This window comes from Halichoeres trimaculatus, unplaced genomic scaffold (assembly GCF_033239565.1).
Source record: "Halichoeres trimaculatus isolate MK-OKI-2021-1 unplaced genomic scaffold, fHalTri1.1 fHalTri1_scaffold_6, whole genome shotgun sequence".
In the NCBI taxonomy this organism is placed as follows: Eukaryota; Metazoa; Chordata; class Actinopteri; order Labriformes; family Labridae; genus Halichoeres; species Halichoeres trimaculatus.
The window spans coordinates 32503808-32516534 of NW_027437184.1; the positions used below are offsets into that span (position 1 = coordinate 32503808).

The 12727-nt window shown below is 39.5% G+C and overlaps 1 protein-coding gene across 5 annotated transcripts in view; it reads right to left on the reverse strand.

Moving 5' to 3' along the window:
• Positions 1–7500: 7500 nt before the first annotated feature.
• The window catches only part of p2rx1 (purinergic receptor P2X, ligand-gated ion channel, 1), a 39075-nt gene continuing 33848 nt past the window's right edge, over positions 7501–12727 (reverse strand). The window contains exons 9-14 of one of the 5 annotated variants that reach the window (XM_074671745.1): positions 11653–11743; positions 11493–11558; positions 11307–11402; positions 10755–10907; positions 10369–10413; positions 7501–8007 (exon numbers count right to left, since the gene is read on the reverse strand). In XM_074671745.1, the coding sequence (XP_074527846.1) occupies positions 8002–8007; positions 10369–10413; positions 10755–10907; positions 11307–11402; positions 11493–11558; positions 11653–11743 (457 nt within the window). In that variant the 3' untranslated portion in view covers positions 7501–8001. Of the gene's footprint in view, positions 8008–10368; positions 10414–10754; positions 11183–11306; positions 11403–11492; positions 11559–11652; positions 11744–12727 lie in introns of those variants that run through there. The other 4 variants (XM_074671744.1, XM_074671746.1, XM_074671747.1 and 1 more) reach the window with 4 other exon arrangements.

Consider the following 12727-nt stretch of genomic DNA (forward strand, 5'->3'; position numbering starts at 1 on the left):
GAATGTTCCCGTTAAATGTTAAAGACTGAGGGACTGTACATCAACTATTAGGGAGGAAGAGGAAGTCAGATCATGAGCGATGTTTTTGTGTCAGTGGAGGCTGGACGAGCAAAGAAAGATTTTTTTTTTTCCTCAAAAGCACCCTGAGGAGTTTTAATTGGTTTTTAGATGATGTTATGTTTGGACTAATTCCTCTTTATGACCCCCAAAGTAAAATAAGATCATCAGGAACAGGAATGGTTGTTCTTTAAACTAAGATTTAGTGCCTGAGCTGAATGGATTTTCATCTCTCACCCTCATGTGTCTCTGTTTAGAGCTCTGCTGGTGAAGTTTGGCAGTCAGAAGTCAGATAGGGAGCTGCTGTTCATCACTGATACTGAGGCAACAGGAGCACAAAGAGAAACGCTACAACCCAAGCTCTGCTAGCTCAAAGAGAAAAGTGATAATGAAAAGGGTTTAATGTTTATGCTGGAATAACAATTCTTCTTCTTTTTTTTTTATTTTTAGCAGATTTTCATATTAATTCAGACTCCATATTTTTAGGATACTGGAGTTCGCACCATGACACCAGGGCTGGAACCAGTAACTATTAATCATTACATTCATATGTCTGATCACTTTGTGTTAGTTAGCTGACAGTTAACAGCTAAGTTAGTGTTTACAAAAGTTTAGAGTTTATTACATCACAGCTTATGATTGAAGCTACAAATACATTACCTCATCACTCTGTTGAAGAAAAACGTACTAATGTTGAAAGACGATCTGGGTTCAAAGAGTCACGTTAATTTGACAGTAGGTGTTAGAACTAGTGCTGTCAGGCGATTAAAGGAATTAATCTAATTAATTAATTACAGGATTTGTAATTAATTAATGTAATTAATCGCATTTTAATCTCATATCTGCTTAAGGCCCCAAAATAAAGAATTTGAATTCCAAGACATTAAAATTACATTAAAAGCAATAAAAAAAAAAAAAACATTTAAAAATAAAGTGGGAACATACAACACATTTTTAGGTACCCTGAGGCATAAGGAACACATGAAAAAAGTTTTATGGCTCTATCTTTACAAAATCTACACATTCCTGCACCTAAGATAAACTGATTTGATTTTTAGGAGGGTTTTTGCTTCTGTCACATTTTTACTCAATGTGGACTCAATTTTCACTGCAATATGAAGTTCTACTTTTCTATGAGGTCAGGAGAACCAGGGCTAAAGGCTAAAAACTGTGAGGAACTATGTACAAAACACTTAATTCAAGTCTTGGATCAAAGAAAAGTGAAGTATTTTCAGTTTAACATGCTCTGAACACACAAACTGTTGCTCATTGGTGCAGAGCAGCCCCAAGCTGAAACATGACACCAGGAAGATGGAAGCAAATTTTCAAAGAATTCTTTAGATTTAAGTACCAGACAAATATCAATCATTCAGGGCTTAATTACCTGATTTTTACAGAATTGAGCTAGAGCAAACGGTTGATTTTCTACAGATTTTCAAAAAGGACGTGTGAGATGTGGATGGCAGTCATACAAAAATCACTCTCGCTCCCCCCGGTTTAAAGCATGTTGCTAACCTCAAGTGTGATACATTCAGGGACCGTCGGAAATTTAAGAATCTGACGAGAACACCACTTTCACTTTTTTTTTTTTTTTTACAGCTTTTGAATAAGACAAACGATTTGTAAATGCCAGACATTTGAAAATAAGTGCGTCTTTGAACCCCCCTGCGGGTTTGGGATCCAGAGTAATCTACGTTACTTTTTACTATGCGTTAATTTGCGGTGTAATTAATTAATCTAATTAACGCGTTAAAATGACAGCCCTAGTTGGAACTCAAGGGAAATGTAGTCATAAGCTAGGAGAAACCCACTGTTTTGTCTCTTGGGGTCACTAGAGTTTGTAAAATGACCAAGGCTCTGAGGGTGAATGAGGGTAACATAAAGCCAGATTATAATGTGTAATAGAAGTGTCTAATGAAAATAAAAGGATATTTACAATATTACATTTCATCCGACACAAATTTGACCTTACAGGTGATCTAAATCCAGTCACCCTGACTGAACGTCGGGCCAGATGGCTCCGCTTAATCGCCCATCATGACTGGTCCGGTTGACCGCTGGACACTCCATCTCCTCTGGTTAGTCTGAAGGGAGGGAGAAAACATACACACAAACTGGCACAGGCACAACAGAGTATACGGCACCAGCCGTAACAATGACAATGTTTTAATGTGCCTTCAACATCTGAAATGAGTGTCTACAAATGAAGTGTAGTATCTTTTTTCTCCCAAGATTTTTATTTATTTATTTAAGCAACAAAAATACACAAAAAAAAATCTCACAGATACTATTAACAAAATGAAAAAAAAAGTCTGTAATTAGTCCAACACAATACTTTCAAGTGTTGAAACAACAGTGAGTGTTTTAGAAACAGAGATATGGAGTCTATATTTGCATGAGTTGTCTTTTTGTTGAGTGAAGCAAACAAGTCAGGTACTTGAGAGGAAAACATCCCAGAATAATCTTGCACAGGTTTACTCTAGAGCGTGGTTTTTCACTTATCCTTGATAGAGAGATGTTCTTCCTTGAAGTAAAAGTGGGATCATACACTCTGCCCGTCTTCAGATGTTTTTAAAGCCTCCATAGGGAACTCTCTGTCTGTGATGAGTTGTGGACAAAGTGATTATCTTATCTTGGCCTCAACATGTTAAGGGTCAAATACCTGACCAAAAAATCTACCGTTGTCCTTTAACAGTTGAACATATAACTAACTATGACTCTTTGTTTTGGAAAAAGTCCAAATAAGGCTTATTCCTCAGTGTGCTGTCAATCATCTGGTCTGACGCCTGCCTCTGCACACGTCAAAGGCATGAACTATTACTCTATAGGAACTATTTGTCTTGTTGCTGATAGTTTTGTTTACCTTTGTGGGTCATAAAGTGGTAACACTATTAATTACATCCTGTTTAATATCCCGCTGAAATCTCCTCACAGGAGCTTTAAAGGTAGGGTCTACAGGAATTTAATTACTTGTTCGTAAACACAAGTTGTTCACAGCACACACTCACAGCCTCTGACTGTGACTACGTCAACGCACGTAGTAGCTCAGCAACCACCTACAGCATCATGTTTCTGCGTGGGAGAGATTTGAGAGCCGTTTACCTAACTTGGCAGACAGCCAACTCCTGTCGCTCCTCATCCCAAGCTGCTCTCCAAGCTCCCCAAAGAGAGTGAAAGTCGAGCGCTTCACCCTCATGTAGTAAAAAGCTTTAACTGTTTGGAATTTAATTTCACTTTAGTGTTTTTTTCTTTCTCTGTGCTACGTCCACTATCATAGCTGCTAGTGATAGCTTCTTCCACTCTCTAATCAACACACAAAGTCTCCCCCCGGCCCCGCTGGGCGAGCTGTGATTGGCTGATGTAATCACGCTTACACAGAGACGTCCCGGTACAACCAAAACATCAACATACAGGCAGAGGAGAGGGTTCAAAGCAGACACAGACACTGACACGCATGTATAGAGGCCCACAATTGAGCAAGATTATTAAAAGTTGACATTTATTTTTATGGGAAATCCTGCAGACTCTACCTTTAAAGGGGCCATGAAGTGTTTGAAAGTGATCTTGAAAAAGTCTTTCCTCTAGATATATGCCCGATCATAATCCACACACAACACATCCAAAATGACATTTTAGCACCAATATAGGATATTTCAACATGCTACTTAATAGCTTCTTCGTAGCTTCCCGGTGGTGTCGAGCAACACTGGATTTATTTACAGCACATCCAAGTCCCTATGGCAACACCACGCCAGCTGACGGAGTGTAGAAGAGAGAAGAGAGATCTGTGTTTTTCTCTGCTGAAAATGATTTCTGTGATTCATTTTGGACACTGGAGCCTTATTGTCAGATAGCTAAAGGCTAAAAGGGCTAAGCTGTTTGTGATAATGTTTATTCCAACCCACATGCAGCAGTTATTTATATTTATAACCAGGATTCACTAACATTACAAAGCACTGGGATGTCATTAGCGCTACATATGGGTGGCCACTGACATACGGTACCAACTCACATTTGCTTGTTGTTATGTTTCAAACAACGGCGCTACATAACTGTACTGATAAAATACCTTACATGGTCGCGTTGTGTCTGGTAAAAAGTTGTCTTAAATGAAGAAAATTAGTTACAAAACAAACAAAGTCACATCTTTATGACAGTGTGCGTGATAATCCAGGCCAGAAGGGGGCGAGGCAGTCCAATTAAAACAGATCGTCCTCACAGCATCTTTAAGTTCCAGCTAGAAATTACGAGGTAAAATAAGCTAGTTAGCTCATGTGCTAACCACACTGGATTTCAAAGGCACTTTGTTGTCTTCATGGTCTGACTCCTCTGTTTACCTTCCAGGTGGTTGGCTAACTCTAAAAAACGCTCTCTGTGGGTAGTTTGGTCTCAGCTGACTGAAATCACTGAGGATGTTTCGGCCTCCTCCTCCTGCGCAGCAGCTCTGCTTCACTTACATGTTTATATAACTCTGTTTCATGATTGCCGTCCATGTGAAAGCAGAAAGCCTGTTTGGTTGGCAGAGTGCTCTGACCACTTGAACCGCAGTGAAAAGGAGCATTTCAATGTCATGATTAGACTGGGGCTGCCAACAACAACACTTCTCCATCCCCTTCAGAGCCAGCCGCAGCGTGGCTGATTACAAACTGAGAGCGAGGCGCTTTGCTTTGCCTCGATTAGCTGTGCCCTTCGTTTCCTCCAGTGAAGGATGCTAACTGAAGCGTGGAGAGCGAGGGAGGGATGTGAGTGAGTGGGAAAGCTTTTCACATGCTGTTATTGAGCCGCTGTGTTTGGAGATTCACGTTCATACAGGCTTCGTACAGAAAAACTGTGAATGCTGTTGACATCAGATCATCAACTTTATCATCAGAATGTAAAGTTTCTTATCTTTTCTTTGATCTGCAGACCGAGGTGATAAAAATCTCTTCATGGAGGATAAATGAGTTTTAAACTGAGGGTTATGAATATCTGAATCTGTGTTTCTCGTCTCTGCAGAGAGTGCTGTAGGTGAATGACGTGCAGGTAACCTTCAGTGAAGGGCTGTTTGAACCAAAAAGTATGACATGATGTGTAATATTTTATCTTCTTAAATGTTTTTGCTCATTTTTTCTGAAAATATCTTTGAATATCTTGTTTCTGCTTTTACATCCGTGGTTTTGTACAGACATGCTGGATATTCTTGTCGTCTTATCACCAGTGTTACATTACTCCTTCTTGTGTTTTTTTTTTCCTGTGTTGTAAAAAATGTCTTCTCTTGAAATATTTGCACTTTTCCACTCACAGATACATATTAAAGTTATTGTGCTTTCATAAAACACTACTGGTACCTGCTGGCCCCTTCCCCTTGTACAGATGGGATGTAAAAACCCTACTAGCTGTGAAGTGGTACGTTCCTACAGTCTGCTGATATCTGCATGTGCACCACTGCTTCATGCCTCCTGAGAATTTTACACATGAAACAAGAAATGTTCAACTTTTCCATCGACTTCTTCCCCCTGGTCTGTGTCTTGAATCTGTAACAGCTGCAGCTTTTGTCTTGCATACAGAGAGCTGTGAATGTTGCGTAACAGCAGAAAGAGACTTGGTAAAGCTGCTGCATGATGCTAACACACTGTAAACCCTGTTTATGTGCACAGCAGCCAGAGGTACCACAGACGATCACTGGTGAATAAGAGAGAAATGATTTAACCCTTTAACTACAAGATTGTCCCATCATGATACTCCTGCTTTACTGCCTGTTTTATCAACACTGCAGGAGCTTTGTTCTTCTTCTTCTTTTGCTCCATTAGGATACTTTTTCAGACTGTTAAAAATTATTTTGTTGTGATTTGAAGTTACTTATTTTGCACATCATTGTAGGCATCTTTGAGCATTTACAAAAGTGCCCCTCAAGTTTTTTTTTTGGTTATTTTTATAATAATAATAATAATAATAATAATAATAATAATAATAATAATAATAATAATAATAATAATGATAATAATAATGGTGATGATGATGATGATAATAATAATAATAATAATAATAATAATGATTATTATTATTATTATTATTATTATATTATTATTATTATTATTATTATTATTATTATTATTATTATTATTATTATTATTATTATTATTATTATTAACAATTATTATTACTATTAATGAAATACAACAGACAAATGATTCTTTTAGAAAAAGATGTTCAGATCAAGGTATAAAGCAACAGTTCCCACATTTTTTCTTAACCCTAAAACATTATTTCTCAAAGTTTACAAAATATTAAAGTTGCTTTGTAACAAAATCAGTGTGCTTTATTTTATCTTAACGAGAGTTGCAAAACTCCCAGTTAATAAAATGATAAATAAATAAATAAACGAAAGTTAAGCTTGGGAAGCGTTTTAAATTCTCTGAGTTTTTTTTTTTTTTTTAATTCCTGGAATTTATTAAACCTAATCTTAACAGTGAGATACTAAACTCAAAGAAAAAATTGTATGGAAGCCTATAGCAGACATAATTATGTATGCTTGATTAAATCCTTCTATTTTTTGTTTTTTTTTCCAAATCCATCCGATTCATCCTTTATCTCCTCTTTGAAAACCTTGACTCAGCCATCATATTGAGTCTATCCTAGTTGCTGTTTTTTTCTTTTAGTTATCAAGATTATCCTAACTTCATAAGAAAAAAAAGTCTAGATATTGATTTTAAAATAAATTAAATCAAATAATTATCATAGAGAAATCTTGTCTTGAGACACTGAAAATAATGAGATGGGGAGTTATGGGCTTATGTCAAATTGTCTCTAATAATAAGTCAGAACCCTGCAGATGCAACAGAAAACATACAGAATGATCCAGAAATTAAAAGAAAATCTCATGACTGCAAGTCACTGATCACCTGTGTGACGTGCCATTCTTATTTAAATCTCTAAAGCCCAGTCTCTCACCACTGATCTGCAGACTGTTCTTCTTCATGTGGGTTCGGGTTCATGCTGGATTCAACAACATATCCAAAAAATATCACATACACCACAGTGTGCGGTTATAGCTGATGTTTTCTTCATCACATTTACCACAGATGAAGAAATCTGATGAAGAATTTCCCCTGAAACATCTTGACCAACAGGATTCATTTCCATGACTTCAACAAAGACGACTGTGGGAGATTGAGTTTGTACAAAGTGTAAGGTTGCTTGCTGCTGTGAGTCTTCTCTGTGTGCTGAAGGTGCCTGCTCTGTGTCTGTGAGTCTGTCCCGTGTTGTTTTCAGCTTTCCTCTGAATGTACTCATGAAAACTAAACTGAAGCATGGCACATGTCTACGGAATGCAGATGTAAATATGTACGGATATCTAAAAAGAAGCTATTTTTTGCATGCTTTTTGTACACCTAGACATAATCAAAGACAATAAAAAGACAATCTGAACTCTGTGGCCTGGATTCCTGTTTAACTAACATGAAGTAAAAACAGAACCACACCTGTACATCTTTTATTGAACTCAGCTGTGGATCACAAGTTGCACACACGGGTGAATCACTCCAACAACCACACGTCACATCTGTGTATCTTGACAGTGACAGAGATCATGAGGACTTATGGATGATATGTGAACAAACACAAGTGCCTGAGAATCTTCTTCAACCTGAACCGGTGTGGAGACAGTCAGGAGGTGAAGGGTTACACCCAAAGTATGAACAAAAGCAAACTGAGCTACACCCAAAAAAGTACACACACACAGCTGAGCTACGCTAGAGCTCGACACACAACAGCAAGAGTCACTGTCTCTCAGGGCGGGAGGTGATGTCAGAGGATTGAGAGGAGGAAGACAAGGACATGTAGAGCAATGTCTCTGATCTTTGTCCACTCCAGTCCTGAGTACACTCCAAGTCCAAGTGTTTGTGTCTGAGGGTTTATTGCAGGGTCCCAGTGCAGTCCAAAAAGCACCACAAGTTTTCTCCCAGGTCATTTCTAGACGAGAACAAACGACAGACACACGTCAGCAATCACAGGAGCAAACAGAAGTTACCACAATAAGTAAAGCAATCTGTGTTTGGTAGCTTATTCATTTGTAACAATGCTTCTTGCAATAAATCTAATCTGTTAAATCTTTTCTGCTAATGCCAAACAGCCTATTCTTCCTTGGACTCTTGTATTGAGATGTTCTACGCTGATATCTGCTGATGCTTCCTGATGCCAAGTTGAGTTGACAGGTCTGACAACAGGTACCCCACACAGGACTTATTAACATTGGTATCAACGTGATTAATTGAAAGATAATCAGGGTACATTACAAATTGGGAGTTTAGCCAGAGAACTATTTAAGAGATATCGAGATAAGCTTCTGGAACCAGTGGCAATGCCATATCTCCAGTCTGGGACTGGACTCTGTCCTCCAAAAGGAGAATGCTGACCCCCACTGAGCAGATTTCACCAGGGACCACCTTCAGAACTTGGGAATGGGGACTATGCAGTCCTGACCATAACCCCATTGAACATCTGAGGGATCAGCTTGGGCTAGACCAACCAACACAACCACTTTGGCAGTAAAAACTGGTTAAAGAAGCTATGAGGACGATCTGTTTTGGTTGGACTGGTTTGCCACCTTCAGTTCACCTTTCAGTGTCCACCATCAGTACAAAATTAATCACAGAAATCAGCAGAGAAAAACACAAATCTCTTTCCTCACTTCTAATTCAATCTGGTCTTGCTTGACCTGTATTGGCACTGATAATGTCATTTTAAAGTGTAGATTACAGTCGGCATGTATCTAGAAGGAAGACTTTTTCAAGATCACTTAAGCCATGTTTCCACCAAGCAAACTGGTTCAATTTGTCTCGGTACAGCGCGTATTTATTGGATTTATTAGAAGGGTAAACTGTGTCGCGCCGCTATGGTGTCACGCTACTGTCGAACAGCTGCGGCTTTCGGCATCTGGCTTAAATGCTGCCTACAACGAGGGGGCACAGTTTGCTGAGGAAACGCAAACAGGATCAGGCTTAACTGTACCAAGCCGTGCCAAGACATACTGAACCGACCCGGACTGCTTGGTGGAAACGCAGCTTTATTCACTCCTCACAGCCCCTTTAATGGATGGGATACCATCCCTCAACAGCAGCCACGGTTACATGAGGGTTTTTTTGTCTTTCCGAATGGAATCTTTCTGGATGACTTTTCTGAAAACAATAGTACACATGATAAGGAATATTCCAATCTCTGGTCTACATGCGCTGCTGTAATCAAACAGAATAGTCAATGGGGCATGGGCAGAAAAACGTAAACATCACGTGATTTATCAAAGACGGAGGACGACAGTTTTTTTTTATCATATTATTATACTCCATATCGTGAGTTTGTCGTCCGTCCAGTCTTGAAATTATGTTGATTTCTTCAAAGTTTTGATCAAAAGCAAACTTTCTTCCAGTGCTGACTGCTTGCCGCCAATTTTAAAGTTGAGGAACGTCTCTATTTGTGTCTTACGTCATATCTGAGCACGCGCTGAAAGAACACACCCTGACAACTTTCCGTTTGAGTGGATACATGATACCTCAATCGGTTTGGGGAAAGGAATATTCCACCCCTGTGAAACCAATTAAATGTCCATTCTGATTGGCATTTTTCTTTTGGAATAAGATGTATAAAAAGGTTCAATTCTTTCCGTTTGAGCAAATAAACCGAATGCAAGTGGAATATTTGGGTCCATATATACGTGGCTAGTGTGTGAGCAGACTGAGGAGCAGCGTGAGGAAGAAGATCTGACCTCCTGAGGTTGTGTAGAGTTCCTCCAAATGCTTGTAAGGCTCATTTTTCTTAAATTCATTCATTCATTCATTTTCTGAACCCCTTATCCTGTAGAGGGTGGCTGGAGCCTACCCCAGCTTGGGCGAGAGGCGGGGTATACCTGGACTGGTCGCCAGTCAATCACAGGGCTGACACACAGAGACAGACAACCATTTGCACACACACACTACGAAGAATTTAGAGTGATCAATTAACCTGGTGAGCATGATTTTGGACAGGGAGAACATGCAAACTTCACACAGAAAGGCCCACCGGCCAAGCTTGGAATCGAACCGTTGACCTTCTTGCTGTGAGGCTTTTTGTCAAATCAAAAAAAAATAATAATAATATTAAAAGAAAATTGTTAATCTGTCTTGTTTCTTCAAACTTTAGACTGTTTGACATCAGCAGAAAACATCTGGAAAATTTCATTATTAAACAGGCGTTCTAAAGGCATAAGATTTATAACAAAGCACTGTTACAACAGAGAAATAATCCACCAAACACTCATTAACGTTAGGATACTTGTCGAAAAACATCTGAACCCCTTACTTTAGACACTTCAGTCTCTATGCTGCCTGCCTCTGAATCAGGGTCCTACGAGGTGAAAGAATCAAATCACATAAGGTGAGTGAGTTAGAGCTCACAGGTTAAAAACAGGAGTCTTCTTATGATAGCATGAGATAAGACATAGAAATGAAATCTTCATCTCAACAGAGCTTTTAGTGCAGCAAAACTTATCATTACTGTGTTAAATGATCCACTAATGTGTACAGAGATTCACAGCCGCATACACATGTCCACAAATACATGAACAGATCTGAAAAGTCATGAAAGATTTACGAGTGTGAGCACAGATTTGGACATGATGAGCATCTGTGCACACATTTGTGGATGAATTCACATGTTTTTCTGGAAGTATACGCTCTCACACTTACAAATAGATTTGCTCCAATAAAAGCTCCACAAACTTCTCTACTTTCTGGACTTCTTCGTGCACTCACGTTGGACTTGTCAGCGCCTTGGTTTTGCGCCTTTGCTTCAATGGTGTAATACACGCTGGTGTCTAAACCAAGCGACTCGCTGTCAGGCTGCAAATACAAAACGTTCTGCCTGGTTTTAGTTACAGAGGAAACTGTCTGAGGGGAGGGGGTGAGGGGACATTTCATCCTCTTTCTGATGAAATTCAGATTTCATATTAACTGTGAATGTTACGGGAATAAGAGGAGCTCCTGGATCTGAGTGAAGTGGCATTTTTTTTCTTACAGTGACTGAATTAAGTCCAAATGGAAGTGACAGAAAGAATAAAACAAAACACCTGGTTTTTAAACATGCCTCTCTGCTGCCACCCTGTGCTCAAACAATCCTTCAACAATAGAGTTACCATGAGCTACTTGGTACACATGCATCATCATCATCATCATCATCATCATCATCATCATCATCATCATCATCATCACCATGCAGCGTGCAGCGTGCAGCATGCTTACCTGTATGTGTGTGTCTGTGTATTTGAATTTCATGTTCTTGTAAAATTCTCTTTTTGGGAGCAAATAGAGCAGCACCAAGTCACACACTACAGTGGCCTGTTCAGGATCAGAGTTATAAAGTCTTAAAGCAGGATCTGAAACACTTTGAATGATGACTGTATGCATGAGTCTGAGGATCTAACGTACCACTCCAAAGATTCCCACTCCAGAGCCGATGGCTGTCAGCGTGGGGATGATATTAAACTTTCTGGCCTGTGAAGGACAGAGACAGATTCGAAAGGTGCTCAGTGTCTGATTCAATGTCAGGGATTCTCTTTACTAAAATATATTTAGATAAATGACTCACCAGTGATTGAACAATGATGTCAAACCTAATCCCAAAGACTTTGAGGAGGGTTCTTTTCTGAAGTTTGTCCTCCATGTAATGCTTCGCAAACCTGAAAAAAGTCATTAAAATGTGTCAAATATTAAACATCATGGGTTTCTTAATGTAAACACAATTTTACTCACAAAATGAAGAATAGAATAAAGTTTAAGGTTTATATGCTCCAGTTTTAACACCCATCTCTCCAGCACTCTCTGCATTGCTTAGCCAATCAGGAGACAGAGCCAGTTTGAGCTGCTGTCTGTCACTTCACATCTTTAATAGGAGTGAACCCATCCTTTGTCTCCTGGATCACAGACTATCTCATAGAGAGGCCACAGTTTGTCAGGTTGGGAAACTGCGTCTCTGGGACGGTCATGAGCAGCACGGGGGCTCCACAAGGAACTGTTCTGGCTCCATTCCTATTCACACTTTATACTGCAGACTTCAAATACAACTCTGAGTCCTGCCACATCCAAAAATACTCCGATGACACTGCTATTGTGGCGTGTATCCAAAATGGACAGGAATCTGAATACAGGGATCTGATAAAAGCTTTCTGTGACTGGAGTCATAGAAATTGTCTCCTACTGAACACCTCAAAAACAAAGGAAATGATTGTGGATTTCCAAAAGTCTGGGCTCTACCATCAGCCAGTTAACATCCATGGGGTGGACGTGGAGGTGGTGCCAACCTACAAATATCTTGGTGTACATCTGGACAACAAGTTGGACTGGTCCCTTAATACAGATGCACTCTTTAAGAAGGGGCAGAGCCGTCTCTTTTTCTTAAGGAAGCTCAGATCAATTGATGTCTGTGGAAAGCTGCTGCAGATGTTTTATCAGTCTGTGGTAGCCAGTGCTTTGTTTTATGGTGCAGTCTGCTGGGGAAATAGTTTAAAGCAGAAGGACAAGAGGCGACTGGAAAAACTGGTGAAGAGAGCTAGCTCCGTGGTTGGATCCAGTTTGGACTCACTGGAGGCTGTGGTGGAAAGGTATACACAGAAGAAAGTGGAGGCCATCATCCGTCACTCTGATCACCCACTTCACAACATCAT